This window comes from Pezoporus occidentalis, unplaced genomic scaffold, assembly GCF_034315485.1.
Source record: "Pezoporus occidentalis ecotype Australia unplaced genomic scaffold, CSIRO_AGI_Poc_V1 ctg306, whole genome shotgun sequence".
In the NCBI taxonomy this organism is placed as follows: Eukaryota; Metazoa; Chordata; class Aves; order Psittaciformes; family Psittacidae; genus Pezoporus; species Pezoporus occidentalis.
Window position 1 is genome coordinate 335453 of NW_026915008.1, and position 24467 is coordinate 359919.

A 24467-nucleotide genomic window follows, 5' to 3' on the forward strand; every position below is an offset into this window, starting at 1 on the left:
CACCTGTATTTGCTAGCCAGTTGCTAATAAGAAACTACACCTTGTATTGTATGGATTTGTCCCTTGTAATAAGAGATGTTAGAGCATGCAAATTTTCTAATATGATGGTAGTGTTATAAGCAGGTATTGATAGCAGATACATAAAACAAAAAAGGGGGAGTTCAGGGTTAACCGCACAAGAACATATAATGAAAGTTTTTATGCTTTGAATTTTTAAATAGCTGGACAGAGGATGGACCTCCTATACACCTCCATTTGGGGGGTTCTAAGAATTTTGAACAGGGGAAAGCTCATGTTAAAGTACGTAATCTTGAAACTCATGAATGGGAAGGCCTGTTTCCTTTAATAACCTGAGGACAAGGGCATGCTTGTGTTTCCACAGATAAAGAACCTTGTTGGGTCCCTGCACGATGGGCTTGTCCTGCCTTGTCTTCTGTCTCTTCATCACAAGAGGACTGACCCTACCGTGCTTTCCTGCCCAGCCAAAAGAGAACATCTGTAGCCAATGTGACAGGACAAGACACCCTGTTCCTGTTGGTTGCCACATGTATGAGTCCTTTCAGGCTGCTGTTGGAAGCAATGGCAGCCTCCAATCCTGTGGACACATTGGATGGCTGGAGGGTATAACAACACAGTTATGAGCTGTTTCTTAAGCAGGAATTCTCAACATTTCTTAAAGGCTTGTGCTGGATTTTTGCATTTCCCTTTGTTTGAAGACATGAATCACCAAGTCACTATTTTTATGTGTTATCTATCAGGAAATTTCCAGGTGATTCTCTCTTGCCTCTAGCAGATACAGAAGGTATTGATACCCAGTGGGATCATGGTCCAATCACGTTGTGCCAGTTGCCCCAGGAAAAAGGCTAGAAATTGTGAAAAAAAAAGTTTATAGTAACCAAGGTGCAAACATCTGTCTGCTCTCCAAACATGATACTCCTGAGCAAATAATACAGAGAAAACTGATCAAATTAATCTGGCTTTTATTCTACTTGTTTTCATCTATAAGATATTCACAAATATTCATGATTTTGCTCAAAACCCAAAAAATTGTTGTTAAGTTCCAGGTGGCATAAGGTTTATGAGATCTTTTCTATTAGTGTGGTGTCAACCATCTCCAATATAGCTTGCCCAGGGAGAAGGAATCTCAAGGCAAAGCATGCAGCTCCTGCTCTGTCTTAATCCTCATTGCCAGCAACACGGAAAGCAAAGCTGTTCCAGCTCAGCACAGAGATTATGTGAGGAAGCTACAGGTACAAACATGATAACCAAGAGAGATGATTTATCTGGTAGGTATTTACTGATAGTGAGAAATAAAATCTGTCACTTAAAAAGCACACAGGCTTCCTGCTGATAGTACTGCACTTCCTTGATCACCTACTGGCTATCCAGCCCTTTGCCCTTGTTTGCGTCTGAAAATAGTCAGAAGAGATAGGACTGGCACCTGAACAGACTTGCAGGGTACACCATATGTGAGCAAAGATGTCACTGTCTGACTACTCTAGGCAGCATGCCTAGCTGTCTAGTGTCTAAGGAAGGGGCTGTAGGAACAGTTGTAGGAGATTGTCCAAAGGTACCTCCAGGAGGACTGCATGTGGAGTGTCTCTGTTTCTGTGAAGATACACTTTCCCTGATAGCTGCCTTTGAGAAAGTTTTGTGTGGTGGAAGGCTTCTGTGTGCAATGGTCTGTAAGCAAACTGGTTTTGGCGCAAGCATAAATGCAACTGAGCTACCTGAGCTTACAAATGTAGCTCAAGATGATATAGATGACAATGTAAAATGATAATTTTCATTACATGGTTCAATAGTTCAGTGTACAAGAAACTGCATGCAAAGAAGTTTTCTCATTACTTAAAGCTGGCTTTACTATTAACGCACATTGTGTTCACCTTTAAGAGCTTCAGGCTCAATAACAGGTTTAATACTGTTCATACTGTTTGCTCCGCTGAATAAGACACAGAGGAAGAAGATATTTTATTAAAAGAGAAGAATCATACGTCTTATTCTGTATAGCTTATTCCTTTTTTTTAAAAAATCTAAATCTACTCCACGCATGCATACGTTCGTGTGACTTTAATAAAAGTGTATTTACAATGTTAGACACTGTAACCCATCACTATAAATGCCACTTTGGCAGTCGCACTTCAGCAATATTTTTTAGTTATGATGGAAACGTGAACTAAGCTTGCAGTGCTCAGTCTGGGGCCTAAGGAAGACCCCTGTCATGAGCAGTAGTGGCAAGTGCAGCTCTGCCTAATGAAAAGCTTTGGGCCCTGATTCAGAGCCCACCAGAAGCAATACACACTCTCATCAGCTGCAGAGGACTGCACAGTAGAGCTTACATTTGATAGCGCAAAGTTTAAAGTATGTCCTGCCCATGAGTTGACACATTTTGACATATCCCATGGCAACAAGCAAAATGAACCATAACATATCTTATTTGCTTTGTACCTCGCAGGGCCTTACGCTGACAAGGGTGACAGTCTTCCCCTGGCATCTGAGCTTCCCAGCCTCACACTCGGTCATGGTCCGATGGGCAGCAGAACCACCCACTTCAGCACAGATCTGGATGCCTCCCTCCTCGCATGGCCCATCTTTGTCACAAACACAGCTGTTGGATTGTGCTAAGTAAAAGCACATAGGAAAATACTCAGGATGGCAGCCGACTCAACAAAAAGCAGACTAAAATATTCACAGCAAAACTGCAGGATTAACAGCAATTTTCTGGAGGGTACAAGAAAGCACAAGACATGGCCGTGTTGGAGTGGGTCCAGAGGAGGGCCACAGAGATGATCAGAGAGCTTGAGTACTTCCCTTCTGAGGTCCTGCTGAGAGAGTTGGGGCTGTTCAGTTTGGAGAAGAAAAAGCTCAGGGGAGACCTTATTGTGGCCTTTTAATACTTAAAGAAATACTTACAAGAAAGACATAAGAAAGAACAGACCTTTTAGTATGACCTGTAGTGATAGGACAAGGGGTAATGGTTTTAAACTAAAATCAATTTGGTTCAGACTAGATATGCTTTTTATGATGAGTGTGGAGAAACTCTAGAACAGGTTTCCCAGGAAGGTGGCAGATTCTTCTTCTATGGAAACATTCAAGGTCAGGCTGGGCAACGCTCTGAGAAATGTGATCTAATTGAAGATGGGAATGCCATCCAGAAGGACCTTGACATGCTTGTGAGGTGGGCTGATGCCAACCTTATGAAGTTTAACCATGCCAAGTGCAAGGTCCTACACCTGGGTCGGAGGGATCAGTCCCTTTGTTAGGGACTGCAGTGATAGGACAAGGGGTAACGGGTTAAAAAAAAATAGGGGAAGTTTAGATTGGATATAAGGAGGAGGTCTTTACTGTAAGGTGACGCACTGGAATGGGTTGCCCAAGGAAGTTGTGAATGCTCCATCCCTGGCGGTGCTCAAGGCCAAGCTGGAGAGAGCCTTGGGTGACATGATTTAGTGTGAGGTGTCCCTGCCCATGGCAGGGGGGTTGGAACCAGATGATCTTAAGGTCCTTTCCAACCCTAACTATTCTATGATTCTATGTCGCTGCTCATTGCATGGAGGTAGTGGACCAGATGGCTTTTAAAGGTCACTCACAACCCAAATTATTATATGGTTTTATGATTCTATAATTCTGTGATTAAAGGAATAGAAACAAAGAAGCCATACTAGAGGACCAGTAAGCTGAGAGAGTTGGGGTTGTTCAGACTGAAGAAGAGAAAGCTCCAGAAATAATGTATTGTGGCCTTTCAGTACTTAAAGGGGGCTTTTAAGAAAGATAGGGACAGACATTTTAGCAGGGTCTGAAGCAATAGCACAAGGGGTAATGGTGTAAAACCAAAAGAAGTTAGATTTAAACTAGATATAAGGAAGAATTTTTTTATGATCAGGGTGGTGAAACCCTGGAGCAGGATGCCAAAAAAGCAGGTTGCCCAGAGATGCTCCATCCCTGAAAACATTCAAGATCAGGTTGGACAGAGCTCTGAGCAACCTGTCACTGCTCAGTGCAGGGGATTGGAATCCTTTACAGGTCCCTTGCAACACAAACGATTCTATGATTGCCATATTTCTTTTCCTAACCAGAAGCAATATTAGCTGATATTCAGGTTCAGTGGAAAAACTAGAAGTGGAAACAAGGGGTGCACTGCTGGGGCTCCATCTGTTTCAAGGGGCTGATTGTTCTTACGGGAAAAGCTTGCTCAAGGTTCCTGAGATATTGCTCTCAAAGCATTCTTTGATGTTACTGCTTGAACTGGTTCATGTAGCTACTGTTCCAGAGTTTGGAGAACATGTAAGATGAGTGATCTGTCTTTGGACAGCGACAAACTGATCATTCCAACACTTACAAGTGGTATCTTTATTTACATACAGGCAGTTTCACTAAGATCAAAAGATCTAGTACTACAAATAAATGTGTGTAATTGTACCAGGGACAACAGATAAATAATCAGATAAGAAGAAGGTCCCATCTGAGATTTGTTTTTCATAACTATGTCTTTGTTCTGGTATTGTACTTTTTTGGTTTGTGGTTTTTTGTTGTTTTTTTTTTTGCCTGTATTTGTCTCTGCTGAAGCTCCAGTCAGTTTTTATAAACTTTTTTTTATTATTTTTCTCTGTTCAACCCTGTTACACAAAATAGGTGAACTCCCTGTCAAGTATTCATTTTTATTTTCAAAATACGACAATAGCTACCTTTATCTGGGCACTTCTAAAAACCTTATTTACTTCTTTATCTTTCCATTTCAGGCAACCCTCCATTAAATGCAATGTAGTGTAGGACACTCAGGGAAATTAGATCAGGGAATCTGAAAACTTCCACAGCAGACAGATTGCAAAAGGCTAGGACTATTTCCTCTGAGGGAAGAGATATTCACCTTTGATCATAATATGAGAAACTGGAGATAGGCAGTGAAGTACTAACAAAAGTAGCTGTCCTAGCTAGTGTAGAATAAGACATTCAGTTCCTTGTCATAAGATACTGCTGAGGGGACTACTCAGCTTCAGGAGAGGATTCCTGTGGCAGTCAGGACTCCCACAATTGCTGTGTTAAGGAATTCAAAACCAGTGGATACAGTGAATAAAGAGGTGGATAAGGGTTTCACCTCAGAATTCCAGAGTATCAACAAGGTAACTTGCTTACAGGGACTAAGAATAAGCTTTTTGTGTAGATAGTGCATTTTGTTACAATATCCTGCAGGCTTTTCTTTTCCATGGTTGGAGCTTCCTGCCAAGATTGGGCACCAAACATTGAGCTGATGGTTTGAATCAGCTTAGCCATGCTGATGCTTCTAGGAAGAACTGGAGATATCTAGCTTGGATAGACCTACAGCTAATCTGTAATTGGGGAAAAAGATTTCGTTTTGATCATATAAACATTTTTTGCTTATAATTGCAAAGAATCTCTTACCATCACATTTTTCCCATGGACGGCACAATCCACACGATATCTCAGCTGCCTGAGGTACTTTGCAGTTTTCTTCATCAGTAAGAGAATATTTTCTGCCCATGCACTCCAAGGCATGCATCTTGCAAACAGTTAAATGTGTGTTTCTCTTGGTTCTTTGATCTGTAGCACAGGTGTCCAGAGAAGGACTGGAAACAGAAGCAGGGATTGAGCTATTTACATGTGCTTTATCTTGGTACCCCTTGAAAAGACCTGAGGGAGTGGAAAATATTTAGGATCCACTTCAAATTTCCCTGTTCACTGAAGTATATCCTAAGAGTGCAGCAAGGAAACTTGAGACATAGACATGTGAGTAATTCAGACTCATTTCTTTGTCTCCTCAAAAGGACAGGAATACTACTTGGTATTTGCCATTGACCTCAGTAGCAATGAGAGCAGGACTTCAGTTAAAAAGAGTTCAGCTCTCCTTTATTCGGTAATATACTATATATGCACACACCTAAGCAGATACAGAAAACATTTCATTTACATATAATGATACACACACACAGGAACATATATTAAAATATTTTGTAACTGTTTCTTAATTGCAAGACATTAGAATACACTTAAAGACTTTTTCTCTGCTGTTCTTTAAAAGCCTCAGCTTTTACTGAATAAAATATTATGATCCAACACCAGAGACCAAAGATACTTCTGGAAATCCTCATACATCTCCACAAAAAATTTATGAAAAATCTGCTCAAGTTATCCAGGGAATTTGTTCGTGTATTTTTTAACATTCAGATATTGTTCTAACACCTGCAAAAGCTAAACCTTAAACAATGTTTGCTCTGGGGACAGTTAAAGGAAGTCATCATCATTTGTGTTTCATGCTTCAGTATAGGAGGGGAGGAAACAGCCATTCCACTATTTCTGGACTTTAATGTCAAATCCAAAGCTTCTCCACTTGTCCTCAATGCAACCAGTGGCATCTGTGTGATTTGAATAAAAAAAGTGCCTCTCTGCAGCAGGGCATGCCTGGCATCTCCTGGGCATTACAGCCACAGGTACGGTGCTGTGTAGGAGAGATGAGAGACAGGCTCCAAGGGGATGGAGGGCATTGAAATACAGGCATTGAAATACAGCTCAGCACAGCTCCTCCTTTTGAGCTCACAAACACTCCCACAGAAACTTTAAGTGTCTAATGTGTCAGTTCTGAGGGTGAACCTCAACTAAACAGGTGTTTGTTGGTGAGGAAAGGCTGATGAGGAGCAGGCAAATGGCCTTAATGAGCTTCAGAAGGCTGCCTGAAGGGAAGGGTATTTCCCTGTGAAAATGGCTTGTCAAAGCATAGAAGACAGATTTGGAAGAAGGAAGTCTAATAAGAAAGCCCTGACTCAAACCTTGCTCATTTGTTGGCCAAGTGTTTAGGTGTTTTGTTTTATTTGTTGGTTGGTTTGTTTCCCTGGGATTTAGGAAGGTAGTTTTGATCTATAAATAGGCCACTGAGGAAAAGCGCCTGCTCCAAGCTTTGGGGATGGTCCTCTGAGAGATGGTTCTGAAGACTCAAAAGAGCTAACTTTACAGAAAAGCAAATCAAGGAATTAATTCAACACATCCCATAGCCAAGCAGGTATTCAGTCATCCCCAGGCCAGCAGGGCTCCATCACGTAATGGTTACTTGAAAAGACAAACACCATCATTCTGAATGCCCCCCACTTTCTTCTTTATATGCTGAGCATGACATAGTACAGTGTGGGATATCCCTTGGCTCCACTGGGGTTTGTGTCCCCTTCCAACTTCTTGTGCACCCACAGCCTCAGGTGGGGTAAGGAGCAGAAAAGGCCTTGACTGTGTAACTACTGCTCAGCAGTAACTAAAACATACATGCCTGTATTATCAATGCTGTTTCCAGCACAGATCCAAAACATAGCCCCATACTAGGTACTGTGAAGAAAATTAACTCTACCCCAGCCAATATGCAGCACCTAGCATCTGATAAAGGCCTGTGCATTTGTCTGCATTATACTGTTTACTCGTTTGGTTGCAAAGACCATGACTGCACCGATTTGTAATGTGAAAATTATCCTTACAGACAGGTATAGGAAAAACTACATCTTTAAATATCACCTTCAGTTTGGAAGAACAAGTGTGATCCAGTGAAAACATCTACTCTGTAATTAAGTTGTTTACTGTAAGTTGTTCAGAGGCCTTCTTTATTTGCCTGAGTAATAAATCTCAGCACCTGAGTCTTAAAGTCAAAATCTTGTACACAAGGCTACGTAATTTAGCTGGAAAGATCAAGGCCAGGTACAAGTGCACTAATCTCTTTGCTTTTCCCCTTAGCAACACCCAAAAGAGGGGAAGGAGGCTGATTCAACCAGCTTCAAAGGTTAAATGCAGGAGCTCATGGTCCATGTTGCCAATTTCTTGCTGCAGTATAATCTCTCAAACTGTCTTGAAAGTGCTTCCCGTGTTTGCTACAGCTGGGGCAGCTGGCAGAAAGCCAGTGGAAATCAACATGTTTAGATGAGTAAGAAAAAGGAGGGAGAATCTGTACCCATAAGAGAAATTTGCACCTATTACAGGGCTGGGAGCATCTCAATAGTGCCAGAAAAATGATTAGAGGTAAGAAAGAATCTTCGTGTAAAGTGAGAAATTCAGTACCTTTTACCTGAAAAAGGAGGCTTTGATAAGAACAAGCTTTTACTAAAGCACATATCATGAGAAATGGAATAGCATATATAATTCAGCAAATACTTTTTCTCTCTTTCACCTACAATGAGAGGCAGGCAACTCTTGGTGAAACTAAACAGTGAAAAATTCAGCATCCTGGAAATCATTTTATCTTCTGAAATTGTATTCAAGACCCTAAGTTTTAATACAAAACAGGCCAAGAACTCTTAGGAAGACATAGGTGCTACACAAAGTAAAAAAGAAGGGCTAATACTTAAAAATTATCAAATCTTATGTTTCACTGTGGATATAGTCTTTAGCTACCAGAAATCTGTATTAACACACTAACTGTGCTCTGACCTCTTCCTTTCACAAGGGTAAACTTACACAGAATAGTTGGTGTCTGGAGTGCTAAATTCTCTTTGTGCCTAAAAGATGAGGACTGCATCAGAGTGGAATGGTCCTGACCTTAGTAACTCCTGTGCTGTGCCTGGGAATTATCCAGTAGTTGGCCCAAAATCTTTACAAGTGGCTGCTTTAGCAGTTTAGAAGCTCTGGTACCCAGAATCATTCCCTTTCTCTAACTGATGAGGACAAATGTAGCCTAAGGCACTACATCATCAGCAACAAATTTCCCCTCACCAGCCTGTTGGGGTTCTTGTGCTGTCCCTGGAAGTCTCAGTTGCTAGTGTCTTGGAAACTGAAAGGATCTATGATGGCTCTGATTCCCAAATTCCCTCACAAAATCTTGTTTCCAGCACTCTTCTGAGCAGAGGCTGGTGCTGAAAGTCACTGCCACAGCAAAGCAAGCCAAGTTACTTCTGGTCTCTGAGGAATGATCAAGATCTGCTTCCATGCCCTATTCCTACAGCCTTACAGTCTGGCAGACTGGTCTGCTTTGACAGCTGATGCTTTATCCTTCTATTATTAGATGTCTTATTTCAAGACAGAGTTAAATAGACAGCATCAGCTAACAGAAATGACTGTTATCTTCCTGCCATTCTGAACATAATTATTAAAAAATAGAAACAGGCAAGAGTAGATTAATTATAACTGAAACCTGAATGCATAACTGAATGTAATTCATTCAGCTTCCAAGGTTATTGTGTCTCTGCCCAAGGCTTGCCCTAGCACTGTGAACTCCTCTCATCTTCTATGTAACTAATCTCATCACACCCATGAACTAGAGGAGGGGTTGTTTCCTCACTTTAATGAGTTTTGAAACAAAAAGAGTAGGACCAGATTATTTAAAATATTTAGCTGTTTGTTTAAGGACAGAATAGCCTTAGCAGAGTGCTTACAAACTGAGTTTGTATTGGAAACTCCAATATTATGGCTGAGGTGAGTAGCTCGAGAGAGGACACCTTCAACACCTGAGCAGGGGCGAGATCAGCGTCCAGGAGCCTCAACTCCGAAAGGCGAGAGACACCGAGGGAGCCTCAAGCCCTCGACGGGACCTGCCCAGGAGCCGGCAGCTCAGCTGAGGCGAGCAGGGACTCACAGCGGGCGGAGCCAGGAGGAGCGGCACCAGCCCTGAGTGGGTAAAAACCTGCCCCAGGGAGCGCGACCGAACAGGGGGCAACGGCGGGCAAACAGGTCAGGGCAGTTTGCGAGGGCCACCAGAGCGGGGATGGTGAGCACTCGCCGTGTGAGCAGGGCCCGGTCCGGGAGCTCTGCTCTGGCTGCCCCGGCGGTGGCCAGCGTAGGCACCCAGACAGAGCCGGTGGGAGGGGAGGCTGCAGTGCAGAGCTCAGGGTGCAGAGAGTGCCTGCACTGGTCTGGTGAGGGGAGGGTGCACAATGGGCAGCGCTGCACTCGGTGCTCCCTGGTGGAGGTCCTCCTGCAGCAGGGGCTGAGCTGCGAGATGCTGTCAGTAGGCTGCGAGATGTCAGGGAAGCTGAGAGGAAGCAGGAATGCTTGCTCCTGGCCCAAACTGTGCAGGGGCCTCAAGAGTCCCCTGTAGCTCATGGAGGAAAGAAGGAGGCCGTTAACCCAGGAAACTGAGAAACCGTAACAAAAAAAAAACAACATAAAAAGGAGGAAAAGGACAATTAAAAGCAAGGGGCTTCCTCTTAAATCTGTTGTCCCCACTCAGAACCACTTTGAGGTTCTGCAGGGGGCTAACAAGGAAACACACTTGCACCATGAAAAACTGGCTGATGCACTGGTAAAGAAGATCACTACTGGTGCTGCCAGGAAAAAGTGGTGGGTCATAGTAGTAGGGGACTACTTTGCCAGGCATAGAGGCACCCATCTGTCAGCCTGACCCAGTCTCAAGGGGGGTGTGTTGCCTACCAGGGGCACGGATCAGGGATGTTGCAGAGAGGCTGCCTGGTCTAGTGAGTCCCACTATTACCCACTTTGTGATCCATGCGGGTGCTAGTGATATAGACAGCAGTAGCCTGCAGAACATTAAGATGGACTACAGAGCCCTGGGAGAGGTGGTTAGGGGCTCTGGAGCTCAGACAGTCTTTTTATCAATTCTCCAGGATAAAGGGGAGGACTTAAAAAGGCTAGGAGGATTGGCCAGGTTAATAAATGGTTAGAATGGTAGTGCCATAGTCAGGGGTTTGGGTATTTAGAACATGAGACTCAATGTGAGAGGCCAGGTCTACTGCGGGCTGGCGGAGCTGGTTTTGGTAGGAGGCTTGCCAGGCTGGTCAAGAAAGCTTTAAACTAGATGTGTTGGGGGAGGGGGCATCATTCCATCCCAACACACCCAGTCAGTTGCCAATACCTGTAATAAATGCTTGGAATGATGCAGAGATATTTCAGCCCCTCTAACCAATGACTCGGCTTCATTTGGAGTTTGGCTCAAATGCCTTTCTACAAATGCCCATAGTACGAGGAATAAACAAGAGGAATTAGAGATGTGTGCATGTCTATGGGGGTGTGATATAAAATGGTGGGATGGCTCCTATGACTGGAGTGTTGGAATGGAAGGTTACAGGCTCTTTAGAAAAGACAGGCCCAGCAGGCGGGGAGGGGGAGTTGCTATTTATGTCACTGATAGGCTGGAGAGTATGGAACTCTGTCTGGGGATAGGTGAGCAGTCAACAAAGAGTCTGTGGGTCAGGGTCAAAGGGAGAACAGCGATGGGGGACATTACAGAGACGATCTGTTACAAACGGCCTGATCAAGAGGACTCTGTGGATGAAGTGCTCTATAGACAGATAGGAACAGCGCCCTTGTCCTCATGGGGGACTTCAACCACCCTGACACCTCTTGGAGGGACAGTACTGCCCAGCACAAGCAGTCTAGGAGGTTCCTCGATTGTGTGCAAGACAACTTCCTTCTGCAATAGAGGAGCCGACAAGGAGAGGTGCCATGCTTGACCTCGTGCTCACCAACAGGGAAGGGGTGGTTGGAAATGGGATGCTCCAGGGCAGCCTTGGTTGCAGCGATCATGAGATGGTCGAATTTGAGATCCTCAGGAAAGTGAGAAGAGCATGCAGCAAGATCATTGCCCTCAAATTCAGGAGAGCAGACTTTGGCCTCTTCAGGAACCTGCTGAGTAAGGTTCCATGGGATATAGCCCTAGAGGGCAGGGGGGCCCAAGACTGTTGCTTGATATTCAAGGATCACCTGCTACAAGCTCAGAAGTGTTGCATCACAACTGGAAGGAAGTGTGGCAGGAGGGCCAGGAGACCTCCTTGGATGGATAAGGAGCTGCTGAGGAAACTTCAAATGAAAAAAGATGCTTATAAAAGGTGGAAACAAGGACAGGTGGCCTGGGGAGAACACAGGGATGTTGTCCGGGAAGCTAGGGACCAGGTTAGGAAAGCTGAGGCCCAGTTAGAATTAAACTTGGCTAGGGATGTGAAAGATAACAGGAAGGGATTCTATAGTTACACTGCAAATAAAAGACAGAGTAGGGACAACATGGGCCCTCTCCGGAAGCTATCAGGAGAACTGGCTACCCTGGATTTGGAGAAGGGTGAGGCTCTTAATGACTTCTTTGCCTCACTGGCAAGTGCTCTGACCACACCACCCAAGTCTTGGAGGGCAGACACAGGGACTGTGAGAATGAAGACCTTAGGCCCAGTGTAGAAGAGGATCTGGTTCAAGACCATCTTAAGAACCTGAATGTGCACAAGTCCATGGGACCTGATGAAATCCATCCTCCGGTCCTGAAGGAGCTGGCAAATGAAGTTCCTAAGGCACTGGCCATCATATTTGAAAAATCATGGCAGTCAGGTGAAGTTCCCAGTGGCTGGAAAAAGGGAAATATAACCCCCATTTTCAAGAAGGGGAAAATGGATGACCCAGGGAATTACAGACCAGTCAGTCTCACCTCTGTGCCTGGCAAAATCTTGGAGCAGATTCTCCTGGAAGGCATGCTAAGGCACATGAAAAACAACAAGGCAGTTGGTAACAGCCAGCATGGCTTCACTAAGGGGCAATCCTGCCTGACCAATTTGATGGCCTTCTATGATGGGGTTACGGAACTGATGGACAGGGGTAGAGCAGTTGATGTCATCTACCTAGACTTGTGCAAAGCATTCGACAGGACATCCTTGTCTCTAAATGGGAGAGACATCAATTTGATGGATGAACCACATGGTGGATAAAGAACTGGATGGATGGCCGCATGCAAAAACTTGTAGTCAATGGCTCAATGTCCAGGTGGAGACCGGTAACGAGTGGTGTCCCTCAGGGATCAGTGTTGGGACCGGTCTTGTTCAACATATTTGTCAGTGGCATGGACAGTGGGATTGAGTGCGCCCTCAGAAAGTTTGCCGATGACACCAAGCTGTGTGGTTCGGTTGATACACTGGGGGGAAGGAATGCCATCCAGAGGGACCTTGACATGCTTGTGAGGTGGGCTCATGCCCACCTTATGAAGTTTAACCATACCAAGTGCAAGGTCCTACACCTGGGTCAGAGCAATCCCAGGCACAGCTACAGGTTGGGCAAAGAAGAGATTCAGAGCAGCCCTGCGGAGAAAGACTTGGGGGTGTTGGTCGAGGAGAAACTTAACATGAGCCAGCAGCGTGCACTCTTAGCCCAGAAAGCCAACTGTATCCTGGGCTGCATCAAAAGGAGTGTGACCAGCAGGTAGAAGGAGGTGATCCTGCCCCTCTACTCTACTCTTGTGAGACCTCACCTGGAGTATTGTGTACAGTTCTGGTGTCCTCAGCATAAAAAGGACATGGAACTGCTGGAACAAGTCCAGAGGAGGGCCACGAGGATGATCAGGGGGCTCGCACACCTTTCGTATGAAGGCAGGCTGAGAAAGTTGGGGCTGTTCAGCCTGGAGAAGCCTGTGTGGAGACCTCATAGCAGCCTTCCAGTGTCTGAAAGGGGCCTCTAATGATCCGGGGAAGGAGTCTTCATTAGGGACTGTAGTGGTAGGACAAGGGATAATGTGTCAAAACTTAAACAGGGGAAGTTTAGATTGGATATAAGGAGGAAGTTCTTTACTGTGAGGGTGCTGAGGCACTAGAATGGGTTGCCCAAGGAAGTTGTGAATACTCCATCCCTGACTTTTTTCAAGGCCAGGTTGGACAGAGCCTTGGGTGGCATTGTTTAGTGTGCGATGTCCCTGCCCATGGCAGGGGGATTGGAACTAGATGATCTTAAGGTCCTTTCCAACCCTAAATATTCTATGATTCTAAGGCCTTTGCATGCAGGACAATGGCCTCAGACTTGCATGCAGGACAATGGCAAGTGCCCAGTGGATCTATAAAACCTGAAATAACCCCACCAAGCTGAATTCTGAAATGTTCAAATTGTGATAATTTGGGCTTAGAACCAGCTACCATGCAGGGCACTCTTGAGCTATGTGGCTGATGGAAAGTACACATCCTCTACTAAGAAGTTCTGCTACCTTAAGTCACTTGAGAAGACTGCAAAATTTCTTATTCCCACCATGCAAGGATAAGAAAATTTGGTCTGTTATCCTTGGATATCAATAATCACTTGTTTGGAGTTTCCAAACTCCTCAGCTCCTGCTGTGACATAAACCTGGCCAGATTTCTTATCTAGAACTCACACCCACTTTATAGGAGACTTCATCCAGTCTATGCAAGGCAGACCAAACGTGCTGAGCTCTTTGACACGTCTGACCATCAGCACCAGGTGGTCTCAGGAGTCCTGTTACCTCTATGTTTAGCAAAGAACTGAGAGCTACTGATTTCCTTACATTTCTCCTTCATTGCTTATTACAGAATACAGGCTTAAATCAAACAGGATTGCAGACTCTGGTCTGCAAGTTATGAGGTCAGGAAAGGTGATATGACTGGTCTGTGCATACTGCTGTATAAATGGAAATTAGATTATTATGTCTTTTATAACTCTCCATTCTCTCAGCAGAGGAAAGAAATCTCTTTTATTTCACTACCTTACTGCTGTGATGGTTTATGTCCCAATGGACTCTCTTCTAACTTTTCCTCAATCTTCTAAATCTTAAAAATATCATTTTATCTTTTCCCATCTGTTTCATAGATCAAGTGGAGCTGAAATTATGCCTTCTTCTTCTCTCATTCAACCAAATTCCATCACTGCTAAGACCCACTGACAGCTCTGACAAGGCAGGTAAGTGATGAACAGGACGTTGAGTTGTAAAGCAAACAAAATACAATGCCTCCTCATATGAGTAAAGCTTTCTCATCTCTCATGAACTGAAGACTGAAGGAATTTAATTGGTCTTGAATAAAGTGAGAAATTGATTGCCAAAATCGTTTTGTACTTACCCACACTCATAGGGCATTTTGCACACACATTGCGACTGATGTATTTTTTCCCATGGTTGACATTTAGGCTCTGTCACTTCTGGTTTCATGCTAGGCTCTGAGGTAGAACACAGACAGTGCTATTCAGGGTCAGAAAACACGGGCTGTTAAAGGTCTTCTCTGAAATTATTCTATCAGTTGATCTTAAAAGGCACTGAATTATACAGCCATAACATAAAGTCACATCCTCCATGTTCATTAGAAGTATCTACTGCATGGGAAGAATCAACACTATTAAAAAGATACGATTTACTTTGCAAAGTTATGGCTCGGTAATCTATCCACAGGTCATGAGTCAGATGGAAGGGAACAGGTACTGTGTTCAAGGTTAAACACCCACCTAATTTCTGCGGCAGCTGGTTGAACTGTTGAATTTAGCAGTGCTGAATCACAGCTGGTAACAGCTTTACCACTAGGTTTCAGAGTTACTGGCTTCACTTAAAGAAAACCACAAGTTCCATCATTCATCCTCAATCTGCACTAACTTTAAAAACAAAAGCAATAGTGATTCTTGGGGAACTTTAGTCACTGCACATGTATTATTCTTTGAGTGCTGAGTTATATTTCAAGCTTGAAAATTAAATCAGCCTTTCCTAAACATTCTTCTGGAGATTTCTGTAGGAAGTAATTGCAAGACCTTGCTAAATCTGTAGAGACACACTTTCTGAGAAAGTTTTATCCTGATTTGTGTTTTAGATTACGTGTCTGTAGCTTTCTACTTTAACATGAAAATTTAATACTCCTTAATACTGTGTTCTATAAAACAAACCAAACAAATAAACATCTCTCTTATGGACTAAGACTTGGTAAGCAAAATTGACAGGATTGCAATACAGAGAGCAGGCATAACCCTGTGTTTATGCAGAGGGGAAATTTCCACCAAAAGTCACTGCATTATCTCCATCACTGGGGCTGTTGGTTGCATAGCTGACTGTTACTGACACTACTGCTGACTAAATATTCTTATCCAAATATATGTGTGCCACTGTGTCTGTGTATACACATCTTCTTAATTTTTATGCTTCTTAGCTCATATTTCTTGGGAGTTTTAACTGTTGTTCTAATCTAATTGTTGTCCCTCATTTTCTAAAAAAAACAACCCAAAAAACAACAAAACACAACCCTTTTGTGCTAATGTAATGTTCCCATACAGCCAGACATAAGCTGTTTCTAAAGATGGAAGCATTGGAAATTGTTTTTAATTAATAACTGGAATTTGAATAAAGGACGTAACAAAAAAAATTATGAAAAATCACTCACTAAGGCTAAGCCTAAGGAGTAATTGGCAACAGTACTTCCCTGCTCGTACTTTTAACACTTCAGCAGCAGTGAGCTGTACAGATATTTCTTATGAAATCCTTTATACTTCATGTGGATATGACACAGAGGCAGATGACTTACACTGGAAATCTCACAGGGTCGCTCCCTTTTGAGGTCTAAGCCTGACTGACACCTGCCTCTTACCTTAGGTGAGGTAACCCCAGGCAGCAGTTGCCTGTTAAGAAGATGGACATGAAATGTAGGACACATGCCTAGTCTTCTACAGCAGTGTGTGTTTTCCACAAGCAAGGGTCTCCCCAGAGGTTTGAGAAAATCTGAGACCTTGGGTGAAGATGTGATTAGTTTGAAACAGCAAGCTGCTTGGATGCCTGTATATTACTGATCAGCATCATAGGAGTACTCTAGAGAAAGCCTTGTCTGCCTTTGACAGCTGGAAAAGGTGATTTGAGCTGCTGTATGGTACATAGTCCACTTACCTCTCTGCCAGTGCTTGCTGGTATCAACCCAGGTCTTAAACAGCTGTTACCATGAATTTGAAGCAGCATTTTCCCTTTGCTTCCAGTTAGAAATGTAGAACCGTAAGGGTTGGAAAGGACCTTAAGATCATCTAGTTCCAATCCCCTTGCCATGAGCAGGGACACTTCACACTTAACCATGTCACCCAAGGCTCTGTCTAACCTGGCCTTGAACAAAGCCAGGGATGGAGCATTCACAACTTCCTTGGGCAACCCATTCCAGTGCCTCACCACCCTTACAGTAAAGAACTTCCTCCTTATATCCAATCTAAACTTCCCCTATTTTTTTTTAACCCGTTACCCCTTGTCCTATCACTACAGTCCCTAATGAAGACTCCCTCCCCGGATCATTACAGGCCCCCTTCAGATACTGGAAGGCTGCTATGAGGTCTCCACACAGGCTTCTCCAGGCTGAACAGCCCCAACTTTCTCAGCCTGTCTTCATAGGGGAGGTTTTTGAGCCCCCTGATCATCCTTGTGGCCCTCCTCTGGACTTGTTCCAACAGTTCCATGTCCTTTATATGCTGAGGACACCAGAACTGCACACAATACTCCAGGTGAGGCCTCACAAGAGCGGAGTAGAGGAGTAGGATCACCTCCTTTGACCTGCTGGTCACGCTCCTTTTGATGCAGCCCAGGATACAGTTGGCTTTCTCGGCTGTGAGTGCACACGGCCAGCTCACGTAAAGTTTCTCCTCGACCAACACCCCCAAGTCCTTCTCCGCAGGGCTGCTCTGAATCTCTTCTTTGCCCAACCTGTAGCTGTGCCTGGGATTTCTATGACCCAGGTGTAGGACCTTGCACTTGGCATGGTTAAACTTCATAAAGCTGGCATCAGCCCACCTCACAAGCGTGTCAAGGTCCCTCTGGATGGCATTCCTTCCCCCCAGTGTATCAACCGAACCACACAGCTTGGTGTCATCGGCAAACTTTCTGAGGGCGCACTCAATCCCACTGTCCATGTCAGCGACAAAGATGTTGAACAAGACCGGTCCCAACACTGATTCCTGAGGGACACCACTCGTTACTGGTCTCCAGCTGGACATTGAGCTGTTGACCACAACTTTTTGAGTGCAGCCATCCATCCAGTTCTTTATCCACCATGTGGTTCATCCATCAAATTGATGTCTCTCCAATTTAGAGACAAGGATGTTCCTGGAGATTTACTCTGTATCAGCTGTGTGAATGTCATATAAGCAATAGGAGTCATCCAGCCCTGTCCTTACCTGCCATGAAATGCTGTGACGCACAGATCACCCTCCAGGTAGAAAACCCTTATCTCTAAGGTGCAGCTTACATGTTAGTGGCATTAAACAACATAGGTGGAGGGTAAAATATACTTGGAAAGCAGAATAGGCAGCATACATCCCAGACAATCTCTCAAAATACCGTCAGAGACAATACTTAATAGCAACAGGGGAGTGGGAAGCAAAAAGCTGTAAGGAAACCTCACAAGAAATGTCTTATGGCATCTTTTTTGAACAGCCCACAGAAAACACCCACCCACATTTTCTGTGCTTCCAGCTGGTGATAGAAGTATGCTTCTCTATCACTATATCAGCTATAGCTCTGTCTATATCTTATCTACATAAGACACAGTCTGTCCAGGAAAGAAACTCCTGCACTGCACTTGAAGGACAGCAATGTCTTACCTGGTCTCTTGCACTGGATAGTCTTCAAGGCAGGAGACCACTTGAGACTGGGCTCGCACAAAATGGAGTGTGCCCCTTCTAAGTGCATTCCATGTGGACAAGACAGAGTTATTCTCTCACCGATCTCATACGCAGGTTTCCATAGCTCTCCTTGCAAGCCCCCCTCAAGGACGGGAGGAAGACAAGCAGTTTCTAAGGATTGAAGGATTTGAGATAGCCACAGTGAAATCAGTGCATTGCAGAAAGCAGTCACATCATTTATGTTCTCCTAAATTTCTTAACAAATTGAATTGTAAGATTAGCTGATTTTCCTGTAGAAACATATCAATCATGTTAGCACAGGATACTAATTCATCATAGCAGGCAAAGGTGCAACACAAGGGACAGAGTGACAACATCTCCTACTGCCTGCAGGTTCAGCCATGGCTTGAGGAGGGTTTCTCTGTCCTTAGGACCCATGCTTCTGTTGAGTGTTCATACTAGAAAGTAACGCCCTAGTAGACAGATGTCATACATACAAGACTCTGGGAAACTGTATACTGATAAGCAAAATGGTGGCATTTAAACAGTGTGGACTAGCATTTATAGGCAGTCAGTCCTGATTGGAAGGAGGAAAGAATGGTGGTGAACTGCAGGTCTGAAAATTCCCAGGTCTATATGATCACACTCAAGGTTGACTCACAAATAAAATGTGCAGGGAAAAAAGAAAACCTAATGGTTACTGACCAGGTTAGATGAGAAGAGTGAAGTTGGGAGATCATCCAAGATATAAAGTGATCCTTGGAGTTGTGTTCTTATGACAAGGTGGTTATTTGAGAACTTTGTGGTTGCCCAGTGCTGCCTCCTGACCTTTTCCTCAGGTGGCTTTAGATATAGACTCATTTCCATGGATCTTGGATATAGCCACAGGACTGAATTAAGTAACAAGTTTGTTTCCACAGGAAATAATTCCTAGACTGAAATTTAGTCTCCCTCACTTCCAGCCTTCCTTAAAACGAGACTTTCTGGCATGTTTCTATTTCAGTATTATGACATCTGAATTTAAAATAAATCAATTGAGATCTGATTTTGTCTAGAGAACTGGGAAATGCAGATGCGTATTTTTTCCCCCATTATTGTTGGAAAGCAGATGTTCAGAGATGTTTCACTGGAATTCAGGAATGGAGTTGTATTTCAAATCAAAAAATAGTTAAACATACCCTGGCAATATCTGTCTCCAACTTGCCACTGTAAATTACTGCCACACTTAGCAACAGGGTCCCCAACAAGAGAATATCCATGCCTGCAAGCATAAACAATGCTTTTCCCAGCAGGGTATAAGTTTTCAGCATTCTGAAAGAAAAAGAACAGGTGAAATTTTGGATACACTATCTAAAAACCACCAGCAGTGTTGAACTTCCTTTGATTCTGGAATGCAGTGGCTGAAGACAGCAAGAAGTATTAATGCCATTCTGCAATGCACTGGTAAGAGTGTCTAGCATACTGTGGGCAATTCTGGTTATCAATACCCAGCAAATGTAGTAAAAATGGAGATGATGCTGGTGGTTGGTAGAATACAGTGTATTTGGGCTATCTCCCTTAGCAAAGGGAGGGTTAGAGTTGAAGGTACCCTGTGACAGGGGTCTGGCAGTGGTACATCAGTGATGGAACAGTGCTATCCTGCCATTTTATGAATTGACTGCAAATATGGCTGTTGTGAAGCATTAGCGGGTTAACATAAGCTCTCGAACAGTCTTCCAGGGGAGAGTATATGCCTTTGCTAATTCTTAGGATGACACATTATCCGCTTCCTAAAGGTTAATGTGATACAGTCACTCAAAAGAGCTGGACTTGAAGACGTGAATCTTTTCTTACTTTAAATCTCACTTTCTTGTTTTTCTTTTATTTTTAGTGGGAAGTCTTGGCCAATGTTATGTAAACTTCAGCCAGGGAGAAATGCTGAGGGAGCTGCTATACAATAGCTCTGATACTAAACCTACCAAGATAAATACAAATTTACAAGTGAAAATCTGCATGAACTTTAACAGAGACACTGCAAGTAGGGGTAGAACAGATAACAGAGTAATAGAAATAACTTACTTGAACAAATCCATTTTCCAAGAGAGGAGGAGGTGAACAGAACTCTGTGGGAGTTATGGATAAATCAAAACAGTGTGGTTCAATCAAGCTATGAATCAAACAAAAGTACAATTTAGTTTGAATTCAGTCTCCCTTCCTTGCAAAATTCTACACTTTTCATTGAAGCCCAAGACTATTATGCATTGCATTTACATCACAAGTATACTTAAACTGGGAACTGCCAGGTTATCTGAGAGAATGCCAAATAGAATGGAGTCAACTTTACCAGCTTTTACTCAATTTTCTTCTCTTACCTTGTATCAGATTCACAGCTGTTGAATTTCATTTTGTTTCAACTTAAATAAAAAAGCTCAGTAAGTGATCTCCATCCTGAGTTCAATTGCTTATGCACCCTCCTGAAATACATTTTTAAACCTTCCTGCAGCTGTGTTCCAAACGGTTTTGTTTTTCTGCTTACCGAAAATGCTGCAACTCCTCATCTTCACATGATCTGCTTTCATGCTGCTCTCCTATGCAGGCCTTCCCATTGCCATGGGGGGATGGATTGTTGCAGCTCCGACTCCTTGATTTCCTTCCCCCTGAACAAGGACTCCAGGAAGACCAGCAGCTCCAGCGTCCATCAACAACACCTATGCAACGTTTGGGAATATTTCACATTAATCCTCTCTGTAGGTGATTTCAAGGCACAGGCTATTCAAAGCTAGTGATGGCCCAAACTGGGCCCTTACAAAGAATTCCAGGTTGCAATGATCTAATCTCACACCTTTCTCCAGCTTGCATTTTATGTAAGTATAATTCTACAGACGCTATTTGTTATCAGAGCCTTAGGGAAAATAAAAATATTTATTAGCTGCAATTAATTACAAAGTTTAAAAGCAAAAACTTTTGAAGTTACTGATACTCATTTAGTATACATACTTATTTCTAGAAGGTTACATTTTGAGCAGTTAGTATTTTCCACTGCATTTAACAATAATAAAACCAGTTCTTTGTTAAGTACTGTTTGGACAGGCTAAGACTCAGGCTTAGCATGACACTCTCTACCTATGCTGTATGTCTGCAGTGATATCTGGCCCAAGCAGACACTGCCCAGCAGCCACTCATTCAGTTTGTGCAGTGAGACAAACAGACCTCCAAAGTAGGAGAGCATACTTTGCCACTTCTAAACTCACAGGTTTAAAGAGCGCTAACCTGGCTGATCTTGCACGAGTCTTCCCAGCTCACAAGCTGCTCCAAAGGTGTAAGGCTTGCAGTAACACATGCACTGAGTTCCTTCCATGGCTGCCTCACCACCATTCTGGCAAGGCTGACATTTGCAGGGATCATTTTCAGCCATATATTCTTCAATGGCTTGTTTTAAGTAATGCTTTTTGACTGAGGAGCAGGGCACTTCCTTTACCAGCTCATATAATGGTGTTAGCTATACACAGTAGAGAAATATTTATATTAAATAGTGATAATCTGAATAATAACAGTTTATCAGCACATTTCATCATGCAAAATAATTTGTGACGTATGCTGCTGCCCATAGTGGTTGAAAGATGCTCTAATTTGCTATCTAGTTTGCTAAAACCTTCTGTTAGTATTTCATACCAGCCTTTTTCTGAAAAGTCAGACCTGTTTAATAGCATCCCTTAAAGCTAGCACTGGATTAATCATGTTTAAACATATTTGAGCTACGATATTATGGTTGAGATAAAAGTGTAACACAGACCATCAGTGCACAGTAACTTGAATTCTTACCCAGCTGTTCCTAGCCCAAGAAGCTGGACGCTTAAGCAATCCCTTATGGTATTTCATTGAGCAGCGACTGAAGGTAACAATAAGTGAAAACATTTTGCATTTCTCTTGCCTATTTTATGATATTCTGTGCTTTTACATTTAATTGAAAACTTCCTGTCAGAAATCTTTTGGGTTTATACTATTCTTCAGTACATGGTCAGTTCCCAAAAGAGACATAGACAAGGCAGCAGTGATTATGGCCATGCCCAACTTTGAAGTGTCTGGCTTCCGGAATCTCATTATGCTGAACTTCTGGATGATGAGAGAAGGAGGAGGGATAAAAGTGGTACAAAGAAGTTAGCAAGCTGAGTGGAGCCACACTGAAGTGGCCATATGTATTTCAGGAAATGGGCTATCTCAAATCTGGGCTTTCTCCAATGCTATCGTGACCCTCAGTTCTTAAGCAGAACTCCCCTGTAGTCACAGAAGGCTGGTAAGATTGATCTGTTAAATGACTTAGATTTGTGATGCAGCTGATTATGTTAACCTCATGGAATGTTCCTCCAATGAGCTTTTCTTTCTTATGAAGTGATCTGAAAACAACATGATTGCAGACTACAGCTTGATTAACCATAGCTTAATCATTTCTCCCCTTGAGGTGATCCCAACTGCTCATCTTTTCTTCAGGAAAATAGCCTTACCTTTTGTTTAATTACTCTGGGATAGTCTGTCACTGATCCAGCCCAAAACGAATATCTCTGACTATTGCCAGCAGGATCATTAAGCTCTAGATAATTAAGGCTGGCAACAGCACCTGGGCTTCCTCCTTCTATGTAGGGGTCTCCTTTAATCTTACTACCACTGCTTCCTGTAGATTCAGGATGAAAAATACAGAAAAATACCAGCATTGCTATATTCACAAATGGAAATAGAAACAATGCATGCAAAAAACTGTGCTAGCAAGTAGGGAAAGTACTCATTAGTGCACATCAACCACCTGTGCCTGGATCAAGAGCTCCTACGTTGATAATATGTAAGTATGTGGTTTTGTAGCTATCTTGGCAGCTGTGACTTAGGGTGTCCTGGAAAGTGCCAATTACTGGGAAAGTATTAGCAATGATTGATGAGAACTGGAGAGCCATGCACTTGATGTCTGGGTTGAGTGTGTTAAGGCAAACAGTTCAACAAAGCTATCAACACCTGCTTCAGATTTTGACAGCTACTTAGGAGGAGATGGAGGATGGAGACATGATAACTACACAAGTCACTGTTGAACACTTACCTGAAGAAGTCTGTAGCAGTTCATCCAGTTTGGAGCACTTTACTTTCTTCTTTTTCACAATGAATGCATTCCAACCTGATGTGGTGCAGTCGTACATGTCTGTTATAGTCATACCTGCAGATAATTGATGCTTTAAACAGTACTGTACACAGAAAGTGTGTTGGATTAATTTCTAAGTTTCCCACTGACTTGAGAGGTCATGAAAAATTATGCCTAAATTAGAAGGCAACCAACTAGCACATCCTGCTAGAGAAATAGGAGGTGTATCTGGAAAATGCTTATTTTTTATTCTATGATGTCATTTCTCAGCAGTCCCTAATTCTACAGCGCTGCTCCACACTGAGTACCATCATACCCGTCACTCTGGTGTTTGCTCTGTTTGTAATTTATTCTGCTTTACACAGTTTTATCCAACCTTCATCTCCAAGTAGCTCTTAAGATGTAGCATTATTTGAGATTTAGACTGGCACTAGAATTCAGATTTAGCCTGGGGAAGTCCTGAATGAATTATCAAATCTTTGCTATTCTGATCACAGCAGTTCACAGATGTGGGTCTAGAACTGAATGCTGTGGTTTGAGCACATTTTCTAGTCTCCTTTCTTTTGCCTGTGAAGATAATGTGGTGACTAACATATGTCTCTTCCCTGATTTTAGACACTAGCTGGCAGAGCATGCAAATAAATTTTTATTCCTGTATATTCGCTTAGATTCTTGTAACCAATACTCTAGTACTCTACCTTCTGCTTTCATTTTGTCAGTATCCATATAAAAAATAATTTTGTAATATCCTCCTAGAGATCCAGAGTGCAAGAAATGAGTCCCAAAATGTTCAATAAGTCTTCGGTAGGCATTGTACTCATAGACGACTGGAAGGTTGGCCAGTTCCCTCCAGAAGGACTCCGCAAGAGTAAGAAATTCTGGGTGGTTGTTAATAAACTGGGCAACTTCCATGCTGTTCTCAACAACCATCAGCTGCTTACTCTGGGGAAAGGAAAAGATGTTAGTCATGCCGCATGTTACTGTCAGGGTGGTTCCTACTATCCAGATGACATGCACATTATATTGGACACTAATCAACAGCTTATACAGAGCTGTTAGAGATATCTAAGCAACTTGGTGAATGCAAAAAAAAAAAAAAAAAAAGCCC

The 24467-nt window shown here is 43.1% G+C and overlaps 1 protein-coding gene across 2 annotated transcripts in view; it reads right to left on the reverse strand.

Annotated features, from left to right (window-relative positions):
* Positions 1-2030: 2030 nt before the first annotated feature.
* The window catches only part of C7 (complement C7), a 28537-nt gene continuing 6100 nt past the window's right edge, over positions 2031-24467 (reverse strand). For both annotated transcript variants that reach the window (XM_062627765.1, XM_062627764.1), the window contains 11 exons: positions 24058-24301; positions 23321-23434; positions 22740-22906; positions 21508-21736; positions 20774-20945; positions 20317-20404; positions 19437-19569; positions 18238-18429; positions 14751-14847; positions 5401-5585; positions 2031-2621 (listed from right to left, as the gene is read on the reverse strand). In XM_062627765.1, coding sequence (XP_062483749.1) covers positions 2434-2621; positions 5401-5585; positions 14751-14847; positions 18238-18429; positions 19437-19569; positions 20317-20404; positions 20774-20945; positions 21508-21736; positions 22740-22906; positions 23321-23434; positions 24058-24301 — 1809 coding nt within the window. In that variant the 3' untranslated portion in view covers positions 2031-2433. The remainder of the gene's footprint in view (positions 2622-5400; positions 5586-14750; positions 14848-18237; positions 18430-19436; positions 19570-20316; positions 20405-20773; positions 20946-21507; positions 21737-22739; positions 22907-23320; positions 23435-24057; positions 24302-24467) is intronic.